The sequence below is a fragment of the Gopherus evgoodei genome, chromosome 9 (genome assembly GCF_007399415.2).
Source record: "Gopherus evgoodei ecotype Sinaloan lineage chromosome 9, rGopEvg1_v1.p, whole genome shotgun sequence".
Classification (NCBI taxonomy): Eukaryota; Metazoa; Chordata; order Testudines; family Testudinidae; genus Gopherus; species Gopherus evgoodei.
In genome coordinates this window covers 911258-930203 of record NC_044330.1, presented here as the reverse complement: position 1 = coordinate 930203, position 18946 = coordinate 911258, and the positions used below count along the sequence as shown (strand labels likewise).

Here is an 18946-nt window from a genome sequence, read left to right as displayed (position 1 = left end):
AAGGTGCCTGTTTGAAAATTAAACAGATGGTCAACAGTGGCTGACTTCATGGGCTGACGGGAGTTAGGAGCTGATACATGGATAGTGAGTGAGAGATGATCGGTAAGGTGGGGACAGGCTGTGACGGCAAAGACGAGCAGCCTGTGTCTGATGTGAGAGAGCAGAGAAAGCCAGCAGATGAATGCAATAGGTGATGTATGTACTTCTGGAGGTGAGAGAGACGGTGTGGGGGCTGCTCTAATGAGTGAGAGCACAGACTATATGGCCATCAGGAGAGAGGCCTTTGAAATTACACTGCTGTGGCCTAGAGTCAAGAGAGTCAGGATCCCTCCATGATGGCCAGGAGTAAATGCCAGAGTGGTACGTATTCCAGCCAGAGCTGCCCTGCTCCTGGAGCTGTGGATGTGCATGGAGGGAAGAGCAGACCCTTGAGATGGAATGGGGAGAAGGGACCCAAGGGAGGATGTGGCTGAAAGAAAAGGGAGACAGGAAGAAAAGTAAGTTAATTCTTCTGGACTCAAAGCATCCACACCGGGAGTTAATCAGCAATAACGAGCCTGCTTTCAATTCCCACCTACCTCAACCGAGTTTACGGCCCTGTGTAGATAAATCCAAAAATATGTTCAGGGACCGCATTGGGGCCTCTGCTTTAAATCACTGGTGTAAGGGAAGGGGCAGGATGAACCAGGGGTCTGTGCAGCCCAGGTGAGCAGAACATGTAATCACAGGCACAGGCTGGCTCAGCCATGGGTAGGACCTGTCCCTGTATCAGAGACTCCTGCTGCTCCCTGCATACCCAATGGGGCCAGGTTTTTACAGCTGTTGTGCAGGATGTTCAGACAATGAGTCCAGCTCCCTGGCAGCTCAGCTGTTCCTCCCCTCCTTTCCTGGACAGCACTGCAGCGTGTGGCTGTGAACAGAGAGGCCCGAGCAGTTAATTTCAATCCTGCTTAACTTGCACAGAAGGGACGGTGCCAATATCTACAGCCTCAGAGTTGATGTTCATTTTGGCACCTTGGTTGACTGAGTTTCTGGCGCATGCTGTACCTGCCATATCAAATATTTATGAACAGGAATATGCAGCGAGCTCGGTATGTTAAACTGCTGAGACAACAAACACAGCAACATCAGAGAGCTGTCCCTTGGGGACCCTGCAGTGAGCAGGCTTTGACAACAGACATAAATGCACGTGCTAATCTCCATGGGGGGAGTGGGTCTCTACCCTGGTGCTGGAGGAGGGAGAGTATGCCAGGGGTGTCACGGGTTAGATGGTCTTTGAGCATCCTGCTTTGGTGCCCCATAGTGCTAAGAGCAGGCACCTCCCAAGCGTCTCTCCCACACATGCTAGCGAGCCAAGGCCCATGATGTTATAACTCAAAACACGTTCATCATGAGGTATCCCGAGAATCTCAAAAGTTACATGGGGTATGTTACCATGTCTGTCAAAGACGTACGAGTCAGTAGGCAGTACTAGGCACTGAGATGGGTAACATCATTTAGCTAGAACAATAAGAGATTCAGCCACTGTTTGACTGTAGCGCACGAATGATGCCATTTATTGAGACCTCAGTTTCAATCTTAGCTGAGCCCTCTAGACTGAGGAACAAAGCAGCACTTCCTACTATTTTGGCACCACTATGTTTTGTTTGCTTGCACAGATATAACCCAAGAACAATTCAGAGAGGCAGACAAAAAACAGGGAACTACATTGATAGGTTATATTCTGAGCTTCTAACAGGAAGTTCATCACAGCTGACAATAAGCATTTCTCCATGTTCTAATGCCCACATGTTAAAATAAGTGTAAGATATAGATAGCACTGTCCGTAACATCACCATCCGGTGACTCCCAATAACCTTACATAATTTACATTCAGTATTGTACAATCACCATTGTCCTAATTCTCACTGAAAAAACGAAACTACACTACAAGACTATGGAGAAGGGGCAACCACAGCTGCTGTCTGTCTGCTGCCTCTCTCAGTACTTTGATGCTAGTTTCTAGAAATAGAAACCATGTCATCAGCCTGCCACAAGCCACTTTCTTTGCAGTTCCAGACACCTAGAAGAGCCTCCTGCGCTCATGATCTGTGTTCACATCTCTTCTGAACACATCTTTTCTCCCCTGTGCATTTTGATTCCTCCTGTCCTTTGGTGTGACTTGTTATTTCACTTTGGGAAGTCCTGGAGTTATGGCTGGAATCACAGCTGCTCTGGGGTTTGGAATTTTGTTTTGTGGTTGAGTCAGACAAAACCTGAGGCTATTAACAGTGCATCAGGCCGTCCAGACAGATGTACCCAGCTCCCTGTTAAAGATTCTAGGAGGCCTTTCCTGCACTGAGCAGAACTAGAGCGATCCCTAGGAGGAAATCTAAACACAATGAGTCCCATCACATTCCCCAAGATCTCTGCACAAATCCCCCTTCTTCTGAGCAGAAGGACTCTCCCTAGGGCAGCATTTCTGAGGGGGGCAGGGGATGTGCATTAGTCCTCTCTCTAGAGCTCTACATGGACTACCTGGAAAAGTGGAAAAGTTAATCTAGTTCCATGGGCCCCTGTGCACTGGGCAGCTAAGATGGACCATGGGGAATCTCTGGCAGCCCAGCTCCTTCAGGGCTGCACTACCCTGGGCCTGGTGGGACTCCCCAGCCAGATGGGAGGCAAGGGGCCTCTACATAGCTAGCCCTGTGTTTTCCTGCAGCCTAGGAGATCTGTAAGGTTTGGGGTCAGAACCTCCCAGCAGCAGGGTTTGGCAGGAACTCTGCGAGGAAACCTCAAGGAATTTTCCTTCACCTGGTCCCCTCAGGCTCTGTGTGTATCTGTGTTACTGCTAGATAGAGAAACCAGGGCCCACTCCTGCAGCCCTTGCTCCAGTGAGGAGTCAGGCCCTAAAGCAGCACAGATGCTCTGTGGGGAGGGTAAGAAACAATGTTTTCTCCCAAGGGCCCCATCCTGCTCCCAGCAGTAGGTTCGTTCGTTGCTGGAGGGCAGAATTGGCCTCCACCTATGCTGCCGTAGCTGCAGCGGAAAGTGCCTTTGATGTGTGCTAGACGAGGAATGTTACACAGCACAGAAACATGGTCAGGCTCAGACTGACACAGGGCGCCTTAAACATTAGAGTGTGTGCATGGGGCAAAGCTCGGCGCCACCACAAACGGGCACAGCTGCCCACCGTGACGTTTCAATGTGGTCCGCTAGCCGAACTAACCCATTTTGAAATGATGATGAGTTACATAATTTAAAAAAAATACTCATCCCGACAAACTAAGAAAAGACAAGAGCTGCCAGACCGACAACAGGAGTGGATTGGTCACTGTGCCCTTGGGCTACAGCAACCCATGGGAAAAATGTGCTCTGCTAACAGAGCTTGATCAGAGACTGCCATGATGTGACTCGTGTGTGTGGGGAAATCAGGATGCACAAGCTAATGAGTATCAGCAAATGCTCCACCACAACGAGGAACCACTTCTCGAAGTGAAACAGTATTTTTCCTGTACAACAGTTGAGGGAGTGCATTTCGGAAATGATAAATACCACAACAACTCAGAAGTATCCAGCATCCAGCTGAAAACAGCAGGGGAGTGCAGAGAGCCAGCAACTACACAACTGGAATTTGGCCAAGACACTTGACCAACTCACCTCTGCTTGCAAGATGTTTCATGGGCTGTTATAACCACAGGTTACCATGACCTCAGTTTTCTGCCTCATCCAAAAGAAACTTAGTTTCTCTGACCCATTTCAGGGATTTTTGCCCTCTGGCTGCAAGAGGTTTCTGCGCAAGTCACTTTCTTCTCACCCACTCTGATTAAAAATTGGGAAAGAACATAGATAAATTGCAGCTGTGTAAATAGCTTTCAAATTTCCTTAACAAACCAACATGGATTAAAAAAACATTGCAGCCTAACAGGAAAGTAACTGATTTATTTGCAGAACAGGGCTATTCTAACTAAACTGCTCTGGCTTAGGAGCTACCGAAAGGCCAGCCAGCTCTACCCACCTGCTTTAAACTCTCATTTCTCTGCAGTTGGTTAAGTATTTTCTTATCTGGTATGAAAAGCTTCACGGTGCAAATATTCACAAGTGCCTGTATCTTTACAGTTGCAGTGATTCAAGCTGGTTAGGAATAAATTCTCTTTTATACTGTGTTTGCATTTAGTAACCAGAGACTAAAACAAATGGTCAGCTGCTGTTATTGCTTCATTTTCCATTAACCTTCAACAGACTGTCTATATCTAGTGAGCTTCCATGTTTGCATCTGCAGGGGTCTCTTTAGTGCAGGGGTTCTCAACCTTTCCAGAGCCTCATTAGTCTTGTGTACAAGTTTCACCTCACTTAAAAACGTACAAAATCAGACCTAGCAAGTGTCTCAGCACGCAATTACTGAAAAATCCCTCTTTTCCTCATTTTTACCATATAATTATAAAATGAATCAATTGGAATATAAATATTGTACTTACATTTCAGTGTGTAGAGCAGTATAAACACGCCATTGCCTGTATGAAGGTTTAGTTTGTACTGACTTCGCTAGTGCTTTTTATGTGGCCTGTTGTAAAACAAGGTAAATACTTAGATGAGTTGATGTACTCCTAGGAAGACCTCTGATTACCTCCAGGGGTACACGTGCCCCTGGTTGAGAACCACTGCTTTAGTGTCTTTATGTTACCTACAGCTGATCATATAACAGCCACTACTGTTCTCATGCTATTGCTGTTAGAACTCTCTGTTTTCCCATTATTTTTCTGTCCTGCTTTCCTCTCTGTACAGTTCTCCAGATCTGACCCTTCTATTCGTATTTCACTTTTTCATTACAAAGTGAGTGTAAATTGCAAAACTCCTTTTAATTCTAAGAAGTAGCATTAGGGATTCAGATCAGAAACATATCAGGCCCTGTGCTACTCAGATACCTAGCAGAAGCATAAAGAGCAGATTCAATAAGAACTACAAGGAGTTTTTGGCTTCCACAGCTTGGTGCCTGGCTCCAGTTGGCGACAAAGGAGAACAAGTCACCTTCTGGTGAACTCTAAAAATTAAAGGTGTGGAGCCACATTTTCAAAGTGCAGCACATCCGACAGCGAGCACACCTTTGCACACGCCTAGTCACTCATGGAAGTGCCCAGTAAACCCACCCAGATCTGGTGGTTGCATGGGTACAGGACCAATTATGTGTTCGAGTGCACTAAAAGAGCAAACTGGGTGCACACAATGGGATATTTGTACATGTAAGTTAAGTGAACACAATGGCACGTGGCTAGCTCTGGAATTGGCCTAGTGTAGGATCTCTCCCCTCATCTTAATCTATTTTTAATTTTAATAAGTCACTCCATTTAATTGTAGCTTTTAACTTCCTTATCATGCCCATGACTGTCTGCATACATAACTATTACATACTCCCACATTCAGAAAGAACCGTCAGTCACTGCCACCGTATGTGCCACTGCAATGAGCCCCATAACAAGAACAAAAGTTTAACTGCATGGCATACTGTGACTACCAACAGAATCATGAACCCAGGGCTGGAAAGGAGCACCTGGGCCAGCTTGGCATTGTTTGCCTGCTCACAGTTCACATAACTCCCTCCATTGTTAATAAAGAAGTATTTATCTGACACTTGCTATTCCAGAACCGCAGTGGTGGGAGTTTGTCTGCACATAGCTTTCACCCCAACAGGAAGTGATACTGGTGATTGACAGCTCATCTGAGAGTTCTGAAAGGGGTGGAGAAGAAGCATGCAGCAGCAGTCCAAGGACAGGCTAGGGACCCAGCAGTTCCTGAGTTCTAATCCTGGCAGTGACACCAGCTCCTGCTGCCACCTTGGGCAAGTCATGTACCCTTTTAGGTTTCAATTCTCCATCTGTGAAAAGAGGATAATTCTATCTGGCCCGGCAGCTCTGTGTGCGTGTCATTGTCTGCAGAACGCTAGGCCAATGAGCAGTGCTGTAAATGAGCACTATTGGTCAGCCTGAACGGCGTGGTTCTGAGAAAATTGCACCATAGAGATAGGGTTACCAGGTGTCCATTTTTCAACCAGAACGCCCAGTCGAAAAGGTACCCTGGCGGCTCCGGTCCAGTAGTGAGTCTTGGGTGCTCCAGGTAGTCTTCGGCGCCAGTGAATGTTCTTCTTCCTTGTCCTTGCTCTGTGCTGCTCCCGGAAAGCAACCGGCAGGTTCCTGTGGCCCCTAGGCATTGGGGTGGCTAGGGATTGGGAGGCTCTGAGCACTGCCCCTGCCCCCAGTGCCAGCTCCACAGCTCCCATTGGCCAGGAACCGCAACCAATGGGAGTTGTGAGTGGCAGTGCCTGCGGACACCAAGGCAGTGCACACCGCGCAGAGCCACCTGGCCCCCCACGCACCTAGAGGCTGCAGGGACCTGGTGGTCACTTCCTCAGAGCCATGGTAAGTGCCGCTGGGACCCCACGCCCCACCTCCTGCCCCTCATCCCCTGGCCCACCCCAGAGCCCACACCCCTAGCCAGAGCTCTCACCTCCCCACACCCCAGCCCCCCTCTGCACCCCAAATCCCCCAGCCCCATCTGAGTCTACACCCCCAGCCCAGAGCCCATATTTGCTCTCACAACCCCAACCCCCTGCCCCAGCCCAGTGAAAATGAGGGAGTGTGGGGAACAGCAAGTGATGGAGGGGGGTGGAGCAAGTGGGGGTGGGGCCTCAGAGGAGGGGCAGGGGGCCAGGCAGGGGTGTTCAGTTTTGTGTGTTAGAAAGTTGGCAACCCTACATGGAAAGTATAAAATACAGCTGCTGTTCGAGTTGCTGAGCTTCCTTGCACACGGATGGAGCCCGAGCAGAGACAGTGAAGCCGGGCAGAACGTTTGCTTGCAATCACAAAACAGGTTAAACAGGTTCCACCAACAAGAAATGACATTGAGATAATAATCCTTATTTTGTCTGTCTTGCCTATGCAGACCCTAAGCTTTGTAGGACTGGGGACCTCACATCTGCACAGCACAGCACCCACCACAATCTTGGTCACCCACCATCCAGATCTTGGATGTGGCCTTCAGGGGCAACCGTAACACCACTAAACCAAACAATAATGAGCTGAATTGGCTGGGGAGCCTGTGAACTGTGGCCCTCGACTGATGGCCGCTGAGCTGCTCTGGTGTTTGCAGCCATGCGTTGGGGGTCTGTCAAGAGCCTCAGTGGTGTTGAGCGTACAGCAGCATTTGTTCAGTGCATGGGGGGAGTGGAGGTGTGGTACCATGGTACCAGTGCAAGCTACATACCTCTTCATCATTCCCTCCTATTGGCACCATAGAGGGCAGGTCTGTTTCAATGACAGAATATGAACTCCTACGATTTTAAAAGCCACATAGAATTCAATCCTGGAGCCCTTACTTACCTGAGTCCCTTCACTCCAATGGGGCTACTCAGGTAAGTAAGTGCTCCAGGATCAGCCTGTGATAGACCTGGCCATATCCTGGACAAACATTATTGAATTAAATGTGTGTGTCATTGTGGGCCAGAGGCTGTCTGTAATTCCACAGGGAAGGGAGTCCGCAGGTCACCAGGAACTAAGAATAGTGGAGGGCAAATTCACTCATGTTGTAACAACTCCTGCCAGGCACCACTGCCTGAAAAGGCTCACGGATACTGGTTCCAACTGGATTCTCTAGATTATCCAAAAGTCCTTTCTTTGTTGGTTAAGAGCCAGCCTCTTAAGTGACTTAGGTCTGCTTTCTGATCCAGCACCTAGACAGGCCCTTCTAGCCACGGGAGGGGTCCCATTCCTTTTTGAGCAGGGCTGAAGGGACTCATGGAGGGGCTTGTTCTGAACCTGTCCCCACAGGAAGACCCCTGTGTGGGATTGGAAGGACTGATTCCAACCAGAGCCAGTCCTGGGATGATCACTGGTAAGCTCTTCAGCATGTGTGTAGGTTCTTTTATTGGTTTCAGAGTTTCCTTTGTCCTGCTTTCACCTCAAGCATGCTGTGCAGTAACTTACACCTATGGATAATTACGCTGTTGAGAGCCTCTGAGGGGAAGGCAAAGCAGTTGGCTCAGGCCATCCGACAGCTGAGAATTCACAAGCAGAGAGCTGTGCCGCTCCGTAGGGAGAGAGACACAGGTCTGCACCTAAGAGAGGTGATGGCTGAGGAGCCAGGAGCTTGAGAGTGATCGCTGTGCTGGACCAGAGACGCCCTGAGCTGTGACAGAGCCCACAGAGAAAACAAGAGAAAATGTAAAAAATACGAGTATTGGAAAAACATTGTTCTCTATAAATCTCCTTTATTTTCCCTTCTGTGTAATCAAGTGGTACTTAGTGTTCCCAGAATTTCACAGTGCAGGTGGCACAAAGGATACAGAGGACAGCAGTGGTAGCTTAACACCAGGGTATCTTATCTGTTCCAGTAACAGGCATCCTGCATCCCTGACATTCTCTGTACACTTGTGATCTGCAATGGAAAATAGCCCTACAGCCCAGAGTTTCCAATCCTTATTTATAACACATGCCCTCTCCACACAAGCTCCACGTAAGGCCTCCCTTACTCTCAAGAGGTTTCACGACATCAAACAGCATTTACAGCTGGATTCAGACTCCAGCCACAGGTACAGTCCATGTCCTCTAAAATGCTGCAACTCACGTACGAGGGCAGGGTCAGGATGAGCGCCAAATTGGTTTGAAATTCACTTTCATCTCACATCGTTTGAAACAGAACAAACAGCAGTAGCAGGGGGCGTGTGTGCTGTATACCTGTGCTGAAGTTGGACGATTGATCCCCCACCTGACCAGCAGTGCCGGGAGTCAGATCATGTTCTTACAAGCAGCCACTCCTTAGAGAAGGGGTGAGGTGCTGAACAACTCCAGCACTAGCAAAGACAAAGCAACAAACAACCGGCCCTATCCCCGAGTCACCAGCCATATCTACTCTCATTAGCTGCAGAGATACTAGGAAGGTTTCTGAGGAGACACCTATTGTCATAGTGCCATTTCATTGTGAAATTAATAAAAGGAAAGAAATGAGGCCCCTCACAGCATCCACTCAGGGCTTTGTACTCAGACTATCCAGGCATTTCAGTGTCCTGTGGGGATGGTTCTTATCCAGTGTGGGTGTCTAGGGGTTATTGAGAAGGCAGGTTAGGCAGGGCCAAAGAGGGGCCAGTTAGCACCAGACAGGAGGATGCTATTTGTGCTGGGGACACCCACCCATTAGGAGCTGGACTGAACCTCTCCCGCCCCAATTCACTCTCCCCAGTGCACTGCGCACGCAGCGATTGTGGCATCCCCTCCCTCTCAACCCGGAGGGGGTCCAGGCCAGCAGCAGGGCTGGAGGCTGCATGACCAGGACGTGCTCACAGGACCCCCTACAATAAGCAACAACAATAATCCCTCTCTGCTGTTTCCTACAGGGGTTCTTGTCTAACCAACAGACCTGAATGGCACAGTCCCTGGCTACAGCCCTTCACGGAGTTAACGACCTCAACACCAAACAGCCAGTCAAGCTCCCAGGAAGCACCACCCAGCTCCAGAGAGCCCTGTCCTGACTTCTGATCAGCCAACCCTTGCTTCTCCCTCTGAGGGCCCTCGTCCAGCCGTCTAGTGAGCACTAGTGAGGCCCAGCTGCACTGGGGGCTGAGAGCCTTTGCTCAGCCAGGCGCACAGCTGAGATGCTCAAGCCCCTGACAGGGGTTATTAACCCATAAATCTCCATGCTGCTGGCTGGCTCAGCATGGCTTTCTCCATGGGCTCCAGTGAACCAAGATATGGCAGGTTCTATGAACTCTGGACGGGATGTGACAATCTGTCCGGCCCACCCCCAGGGCAGTGGATCTAGGCAGGAGATTCTCAGTAGGAAAAACTGGGGTCTCTGGGGGTGGAGGGGCAGGAGCAGCTGCTGGGGCAGCCCCAATGTGGTTTTATTCCCAAACTGGCCCAGATGCCAAGTGCCTGTTTGTCTTCCAGAGGTGAAAGTCTGCCCATGAAGGGGCATTTCTAGGGCTATCTAAGCCCCAGGCTTTGGGCCTGTTGCTCCAGCAGCCAATGAGAGAGCCAGGGACGGTTCCAACCCCCTTTAGATGCGTTCCCTCCCAGTGCACGTCTGGGCCCTGGCTCTAGCAGTGGTTCTGTCTGCTCCCTGGTTACAGTGCCTGGCAAGGACAGTCTCTCCCTACTGAGATTTTGCACATGCGGAGCCGTCTAGATTTTTCCTAGCCTGACCCTGCATAATTAAGTCATTTAGAGGTCACGCCACTGTTTTCCCTAGAGACGGCTGGTGGAGCCATGTGACTCAGCAATATCACGAGGACGGGGAGCAGAGAAGCTGTGATGACCTATTTCTGATCGAATGGAAAATGCTGCTTTTGTTTCCCATATTAGCTCTTTTCTTTGAGACATCTACTAGCATCATCACAACCGGCCTGCCCTTGGCAAGATCCCATTAGTGAGAGAAATCCATCCCGGGAGGAGCTCACCAGGCCTCATTACACCAGGAAAAGATTTGTCTCATTATACCAAACCTTCCCCTGCCTCCTCCACAGCCCAGTGGAAAATGTCCTTGGAACAGCAAGACTAGGAAGGGGCCAGACTCAGTCTTTTCTCAGTGTTCTGAAGCCCTGATCCTGCCCAAACCGCCTCGTGCAGAGAGACGTGGTGTTCCGGACCCGCCCATCTCTACCTACCACTGATCAGTTTTAAGATCCGAATACACACAGTGAGTGGGTGCTGTCAGGCCAGTTATTTAAAGTGTGGCTCAGTAAATATACAGCCAGTCCGCAACTGCGGTGGGCAGGTGAGTGATGACATGCAGCCTCATGCGCCAGTGGGGCTCCATGGGATTGTACCGAGTGTACGGGTACTTGGAAGTAAGTGCATCCGTGATGTCGTTCAGGACGAGGGACATGTCCTTCAGGCCGCTGTTAATGAAGGACTTCATCAGGGTTATCTGGCGTGTGAAATACGGTTTCCCATAGTCTTCCTGGACAGTTTTGCTGGCTCCTCTCCATAGCTCCTCTGCTTGAGCTTCGATGCTCTCAGGCGTCAGAATGCCAGTAGCAGCTACAAAGTTGCTGGGCTCAATGAGGATAACACGAACTCCCCAGCGGTACATTTCCTGCCGGAGGCAGTCAGAGAAGGCTGCCACGCCAAACTTGGAAACACAATAGGAGGAGCGGGAAGGGCTGGCCATCCGCCCTAACATGCTGGTGATGTTCACCACACGACCTGGAGTGGGCAGAGACAGGAAAAGGAAATTGGTAGCCTCTGTTCTGGACTGGGCAGGATGGACGCCCGAATAGACTGGTGACAGGATAACCTGTTCAGGGAATAATCTCCAAACAACAAACTCTGTTCTGGAGGACAAGGGGCTCTTCAGCCAGGACACGGCAGCAAGCCCCCTCCTTTGAGCCTCATGCTACTGACACATCCTCTCCCTCAGCCCTGGATGCTGACTGACATCCAGAAATCACGCTGTCGTCAGGGGTCCCCAACACAAACATGGTGAATCTCATTACCGGTCATCTTCTCAATCTACGCCCTCTCCTCCCTGTGCCTGGAAGACCTTGCTCCTCTCCACCTCCACACCAGGAATAATTCCACTGGTACACACACTGTGTTTGATAGCTGGGTATTAGCCAAGGAAGAGCAAGGGACAGAAGCAGAAGCACCATGTTTGTTGCGAGCACACAGATGGGGATTTCCAATCGCTACGGCCACTCCATCCGTTTCATAAACTCACCAAAGAGCTGCAGATTATCCTCATTTCCGGGTAATACAGACTGGGCTGGCTCAGGAGCATTTGGGGCTCAAAGCTGGGAGCCCCAAGACTGTCTGGGTGGCCTTCTCTCCCCCCTACTGCCAGCCCCCCCGACCCCCAATGCCAGTGCAGGGGAGATTTCTCTGCAGTCCATTCACATATCGGTCTGTGTCCAGAACTGGTGGGTAAGCATGTAGAGAGTGATGGGAGAGGGATGGAACTTTCCTGTTAAACAGGAGGGGAGGGAGCTGTGATTGCAGCCCTGCTGCAGCTGTGATAAAGGGGAGATGTTCTGATCCCCCAGGGACAGCTCATGCTGTCCTCACCTCGGTGCTCTGCCAGTGCAAAGTGGTTTGTACTCCAGCAGGGCTGGGAGCAGGAGTAATAAACCTCCTCTAGCATTTCATCCAGCTCCTAGGGGTTGGGGGCGGGGGGCAGCGCACTGGGGAGCCTGCAGCCGCAGGTTCCGCTACGGTCGCTGAACTGACCCTGAAAATCCTCTCCGCGCTTGCAGCAATAAGGAGTTTTATGGTGCCAAGCTCTGGGGCTTGAAATGTTACAGCCACATGGGCAGAGTGGCACACTTGGTTCCTGCACTATTGGTCACACCCCCTATGCATCCTCGCCATGACAACGGAACAGGAATAACAACATATAATCTTGGCGGGCAGTTACTTATTCTAGGGCAGCTGGGATATATTTAGCAGCACACAATATAAATGATATCTGGAAAAAACATCTCAGTGTCACCTCTTGTGTGTCTGTCTCCCTTCCCAGAGCAGGAGGCTGGGCTTGCACTGGCCTACTGCTGCCTGCCTCCAAGAGTCCTTCAGCTTTCCTCATATTTATCACCTCACTGGCGTGTTTAGCTGGGCTGGCTTTTTGGGAAGCATCTAAAAGGGCTCAGTGCATAGATATTGTTATAACCTCATTTATCATCCTCTCTATAGCTCGGTCCTCCTAATGACAGGAGTTACACAAGGTGACTTGCTATAGATCTGCAAAATGCTCATACTACAGGCCAAATCCTACCCTCCATCATGTCTGTACAGCCTCAGAGGCTTCAGTGTGCTTGCAGAGGTGTCACTAAAGGCAGAACTTGAGATGTTTTTAGTGGCTTTTCCCTGTTGCTTTGCAAAGCTTCTGACTGCGGCCATGCCAGAGGCCATCTGTACCTTTAGCTCTGCGAACAAGGGGCAGGAAAGCCTTGGTCACTCTGACAGTTCCCCATAAGTTGACGTCTGCCACCTCCTTGTACTTGTCTATGCTTGTGAATTCCACCTCTCCGAAGGCTGATACTCCAGCGTTATTCACCAAGCCCCAGAGCCCTGCCAAAAAACAAGAGAGTTCAAGGGTTTAAGTGGGGGGGTCCCTCAGGGAGAAACAGCTCTTCTGGGATTTTATCTTCTCTCGGGGTAAAACAATCCACTGGCAAAAACAGGACATTTTCATCTAGGACAGTGAAATACACCAACAAAGAGAGGAACCACAGTGGGCTAAGGTAACACGGGAATAACAGAAGTAGGGATGTAAATATTGTTTTAAAAGTTAATTGTTTAAATGATTAAAATATTTTGTTTAAATGGTTAACCAATTAAAGGGCCAGCCGGCCGGGCTGGGGCTGCTCCAGACGGTGCGGAGGTTAACAGTTATGGCAGATTAACCGGTAAGACTAATGCTTATCAGTTAACTGGTTAAAGTTTTAAATTCCCAAACAGGTGAGACAGAAGAGCATCAAGGCATTGGCTCAAAGCACCAGAGAAGTCAGTGAGGGGCCAGCACTTGAACTTCCAACAGGAGGACTGTTGCTTGCTGTCATGTGGTTGGTTCTCCTGAGGCTGGGACAGACAGACATGCAGGATGGGGCTGTATCTGTCCCACTCTGGCTGGTGTTTGACTGAAGAGCACAAACAAGAGAAGTAGGCCCAAGTTCCCCTGGAGCAGCTGCCTCCCCAACACTGGCCCAGTGTCCTCCTCAGGCCAGAGAAGATGAAGGATAACACTTGATTTGGGGAGCCTAACCTGGGCTCTGATTTCCAGAGGGGCTCAGCACCCACGGGTCCCACTGACTTCTGGGGGAATGAGGGTACTAAACAGGCTCAAGATGGGCACCCAAAACATCAAAGGTCACTTCTGAAAGTCCTGACTTAACCATGGCACCTCTGCAAGGTTCTGCCATCCAAGTTCTTTCTCCTGTGTTTGCAGAGGGCAGCAACTCATAACCAGCCCACAATTTGGCTACTTTCAATCCTTACTACAGCAGAACCTTGTTAGTTTGCACTAAGGACAGGAGCCTCCAGCAGTGTCTGCAGGACTGAGCCCTTTCTCCAGTGTAAGGACTGTCTTTCTTTTAAAGTCCTGTTTATATCCATATGGTGCTATGCAAGCAATAGACAGTGATAATGACAGAGCAAACAGTAGGAAAACAAGGATCAGACTTTGCAAAAATCTAACCAGTTATCTAGTCACCTATTTATTATTTCTGTTGTGGTAGGGCTCAGTCATAATCAGGGTCCCCATTATACTTATCTGCTCACCTGTCGTACCACATCATGAACAGGCCCCTCTGCCTAGCCAACCATAGACTCCAATGCCCTTGTCCTCTCTGAGCCCCTTCTCCCATGCTGTTCCTTATGTCTAGAATGCTCTCTCCAATTCATTTCATTCACCCTCTTTCAAATCACTTCTCAAGTCTCGTTTCTACGGTGATGGCCTCAGCTAGCTAGATACGGGTAACATGTAGGCAGGCGGCCTGTTGGAAGAGCCACTGAAACCTTGTGTTCATTTATTCTGGTGTCTGTGTACATATGATTATTTTAAATTGAAGATTGTAAATTATACATATAGCTAAATACAGGCAACGCTGTGTACCTATTTCTGCTACACACGCTGCTCCCATCTCCCAGGGTACGTCTACACTACGGGATTATTCTGATTTTACATAAACCGATTTTGTAAAACAGATTGTATAAAGTCGAGTGCACGCGGCCACACTAGGCACATTAATTCAGCGGTGTGCGTCCATGGTCCGAGGCTAGCGTTGATTTCTGGAGCGTTGCACTGTGGGTAGCTATCCTGTAGCTATCCCATAGTTCCCACAGTCTCCCCCACCCATTGGAATTTTGGGTTGAGACCCCAATACATGATGGTGCAAAAACAGTGTCACAGGGATTCTGGGTAAATGTCGTCACTCATTCCTTCCTCCGTAAAAGCAGCAGATAACCGTTTCGCGCCCTTTTTTCCTGGGTGAACCGTGCAGAGGCCATAGCATGGAAAGCATGGACCTTGCTCAGATCAATACCGCAATCGTGGACGTTGTAAACACCTCGCACATTCTCGTGCAGTCTATGCTGAACCGGGACCTGCAAAGCCAGGCGAGGAGGAGGTGGCGGCTACGGCAGCACGGCGACGAGAGTGATGAGGACATGGACATAGAATTCTCTCAAACCGCGGGCCCCTGCGCTTTGGAGATCCTGCTGGTAATGGGGCAGGTTCTAGCCATTGAATGCCAATTTTGGGCCTGGGAAACAAGCACAGACTGATGGGACCGCATAGTTTTGCAGGTGTGGGACAATTCCCAGTGTCTGCGAAACTTTCGCATGCGTAAGAGCACTTTCACGGAACTTTGTGACTTGCTTTCCCCTGCCCTGAAATGCCAGAATACCAAGCTGAGAGCAGCCCTCACAGTTGAGAAGCGAGTGGCAATAGCCTTCTAGAAGCTTGCAACACCAGACAACTACTGGTCAGTCGGGAATCAATTTGGAGTGGGAAAATCTACTGTGGGGGCTGCTGTGATGCAAGCAGCCAAAGCAATCATTAAGCTGCTGCTACGAAAGGTTGTGACTCTGGGAAACATGCAAGTCATAGTGGATGGCTTTGCTGCAATGGCATTCCCTAACTGGGGCGGGGGCGATAGATGGAACTCATATCCCTATCTTGGCACCGGAGCACCAGGGCACTCAGTATGTAAACCGCAAGGGGTACTTTTCCATGGTGCTGCAAGCACTGGTGGATCACAAGGGACGTTTCACCAACATCCATGTGGGATGGCCAGGAAGGGTTCATGATGCTCGCGTCTTCAGGAACACTACTCTGTTTAAATGGCTGCAGCTTCCCAGACCAGAAAATAACAGTTGGGGATGTTGAAATGCCTGTAGTTATCCTGGGGGACCCAGCCTACCCCTTGATGCCATGGCTCATGAAGCCATACACAGGCAGCCTGGACAGTGGTCAGGAGCTGTTCAACTACAGGCTGAGCAAGTGCAGAATGGTGGTAGAATGTGCATTTGGCCATTTAAAGGCGCACTGGTGCACATTACTGACTCGGTCAGACCTCAGCCAAACCAATGTCCCCATTGTTATTGCTGCTTGCTGTGTGCTCCAGAATCTCTGTGAGAGTAAGGGGGAGACCTTTACGGCGGGGTGGGAGGCTGAGGCAAATCACGTGGCCACTGATTACGCACAGCCAGACACCAGGGCGATTAGAAGAGCACACCAGGAAGCGGTGCACATCAGAGAAGCTTTGTAAACGAGTTTCATCACCGGCCAGGGTACGGTGTAACTGTTGTGTTTGTTTCCCCCTTGATGAACCCCCCTCCCCCTTGATTGACTCCTTCCCTGTAAGCAACCCACCCTCCCCCTTCAATTACAGCTTGCTTAAGGAAATAAAGTCACTATCGTTTTAAAAGTCATGTATTCTTTATTAAAAAGACATTATAAAAAGAGGGAGAGAAATGACAAGGTACTCCGGGTGTGGTTTTGGAGGAGGATAGGAGGGAAGGAAAACGCTACTAAAAACATTTCAATGTAATGACATCCTTTTGGTTGGGCTGTCCACAGGGGTGGAGTGGGCAGGTGCACGAAGCCTTCCCCCACGCGTTCTTACACGTCTGGGTGAGGAAGACATGGAACATGGTGAGTGGTGAGGGTGGTTACACAGGGGCTGCAGCGGCACTCTGTGACCCCGCTACTCTTCCTGAAGCTCCACCAGACATCGGAGGATGTCAGTTTGATCATGCAGCAGCCCCAGCGTTGCATCCCGCCACCGCTGATCTTCCTGCCTACACCTCTGATCTTCCTGCAGCCACCTCTCATCTCGAGCGTCCCTTCTATCCTCACGTTGGTCCCTCCTATCCTCACGTTCACTGGCATCTTTCCTGTAACTTGATACTATGTCCTTCCACTCATTCAGATGAGCTCTTTCATTGCGGGTCACTTCCATGATTTCCGAGAACATTTCGTCTTGCGTCTTCTTTTTCCTCCGCTTTATCTGAGATAGACTTCGGGATGGAGTAAGGAGACTTGACGAATGTGCAGCTGCACGAGGGAGAGAAAAAAGGGAGAGAAGTATTTAAAAAGATACATTTTACAGAACAATGGTTATACTCTTTCACAGTGAACAACACTATTCACCTTATGTAGCACGTGTGATTTCACTACAAGGTCGCATTTTGCATCTTAATATTGAGTGCCTGCGGCTCTGGTGTTACAGATCTCACAGACGCAGGCCCGGGCATCAGAATTCAGCTTGCATGCGGCCATGGTAAGCCACTGTCTTTCGGCTTCTGCAGCCTTCACATACACAGTGCCCTCCTTTCCCAAATACCAAGCAAAGCCCGTTTAGTGATGCTTCTTTCCTGTTAACATGCAGCAGCAGAAGCCACCCCCCACCTCCAATTCTGTGGGATGATCGCTTTACCCCTCCCCCCACCGCATGGCTGGTATCATGGAAGATCACTGCTAATCACCTCCCTTCCACTCCCCCCACCGTGTGGCTGGTAGCAGGGAAGATCCCTGATAGCCAAACATGAAAAAGCTCAGGGCTATTCCCCTCCTCCCGCTTGGCTACGTGCAAGGAAGGATTTCTTTTAAGCAACAGGCAAACAGCGCAATAGGAATGGCCATCTCTGTCCCCTTACTTAAATTCCTGAATTTCAACCCGGTTACCATGAACGATATCACTCTCCTGAGGATAACACAGTGAGATAAAGAACGGATGTTTCTTGAATGCCAGCAATCACCGGGACCATACGCAGCTAGGCTTTGTCATGCAATGATACCAGATTACTTGTTACATGCATGGCATGGTAAAGTGTCCTACCATGGTGGACGGAATAAGGCTGCCTTGCCCAGAAACCTTCTGCAAAGGCTTTTGGAATACCTCCAGGAGCGCTTCATGGAGACGTCCCTGGAGGATTTCCGCTCCATCCCCAGACAGGTTAACAAACTTTTCCAGTAACTGTACTGGCCGCGAATGCATCCCAAGTCCTCAGGGCAAATCAATCATTAAAAAACACTTGCTTTTAAACCATGTTTTATATTTACAAAGGTACACTCACCAGAGGTCGCTTCCATGGCTTCACTGTCTGGGCTAGTGGCTTGGGAGGGCTGGGAGGGTAATTCCATCTGGGTCAGAAAAAGCTCCTGGCTGTTGGGGCTAACGGAGTGCTGTGTGCTCTCTGCAAGCTCATCCTCTTCTTCCTCCTCCTCATCTTCCTCGTGCACAGAATCCTCAGGCTTGGCTGAGATTACCAACCCCACCTCGGAATCCATGGAGAGGGGTGGGATAGTGGTGGCGGACCCCCCTAGAATTGCATGCAGCTCAGCGTAGAAGCGGCATGTTTTCAGTCCTGCCCCAGACCGTCTGTTTGCTTCTTTGGTTTTTTGGTAGGCTTGTCTGAGCTCCTTAACTTTCACTCTGCACTGCACTGAGTCCCTGGTGTGGCCTCTCTCCATCATAGCCTTGGACATTTCTTCAAATGTTTTTTCATTTCCTCTTTTGGAACAGAGTTCTGTTAGCACAGAATCCTCTCCCCATACAGCGATCAGATCCAGTACCTCCCATGTGGTCCCTGCTGGAGCTCTTTTTCGATTCTCAGGAGACTGCATTGTTACCTGTGCTGATGAGCTCTGTGTGGTCACCTGTGCTGGTGAGCTCTCCACGCTGGCCAACCAGGAAATGAAATTCAAAAGTCCGTGCGGCTTTTCCTGTCTACCTGGCCAGTGCATCCGAGTTGAGATTGCTGTCCAGAGCGGTCACAATGGTGCACTGTGGGATACCGCCTGAAGGCCAGTACCGTCGATTTGCGGCCACACTAACCCTAATCTGATATGGTAATACCGATTTTAGCGCTACTCCTCTCATCTGGGAGAAGTACAGAAACCAATTTAAAGAGCCCTTTATATCAATATCTACATAAAGGACCTTGTTGTGTGGACGGGTACAGCGTTAAATCGGTTTAAT

The 18946-nt window shown here is 49.7% G+C and overlaps 2 protein-coding genes across 4 annotated transcripts in view; both read right to left on the bottom strand.

The window, feature by feature from the left end:
* Window positions 1-12919, bottom strand: part of ACADVL (acyl-CoA dehydrogenase very long chain) — a 64569-nt gene extending 51650 nt beyond the window's left edge. For all 3 annotated transcript variants that reach the window (XM_030575849.1, XM_030575850.1, XM_030575852.1), the window contains exons 1-3: window positions 12879-12919; window positions 4458-4543; window positions 3640-3801 (exon numbers count right to left, since the gene is read on the bottom strand). The gene's annotated coding sequence lies outside the window, so the exon portion shown is untranslated. The remainder of the gene's footprint in view (window positions 1-3639; window positions 3802-4457; window positions 4544-12878) is intronic.
* The window catches only part of LOC115657578 (D-beta-hydroxybutyrate dehydrogenase, mitochondrial-like), a 46039-nt gene continuing 35329 nt past the window's right edge, over window positions 8237-18946 (bottom strand). Inside the window, exons 4-5 of the mRNA XM_030575621.1 lie at window positions 12879-13031; window positions 8237-11171 (exon numbers count right to left, since the gene is read on the bottom strand). Of these exons, the coding sequence (XP_030431481.1) occupies window positions 10702-11171; window positions 12879-13031 (623 nt within the window). The 3' untranslated portion in view covers window positions 8237-10701. The remainder of the gene's footprint in view (window positions 11172-12878; window positions 13032-18946) is intronic.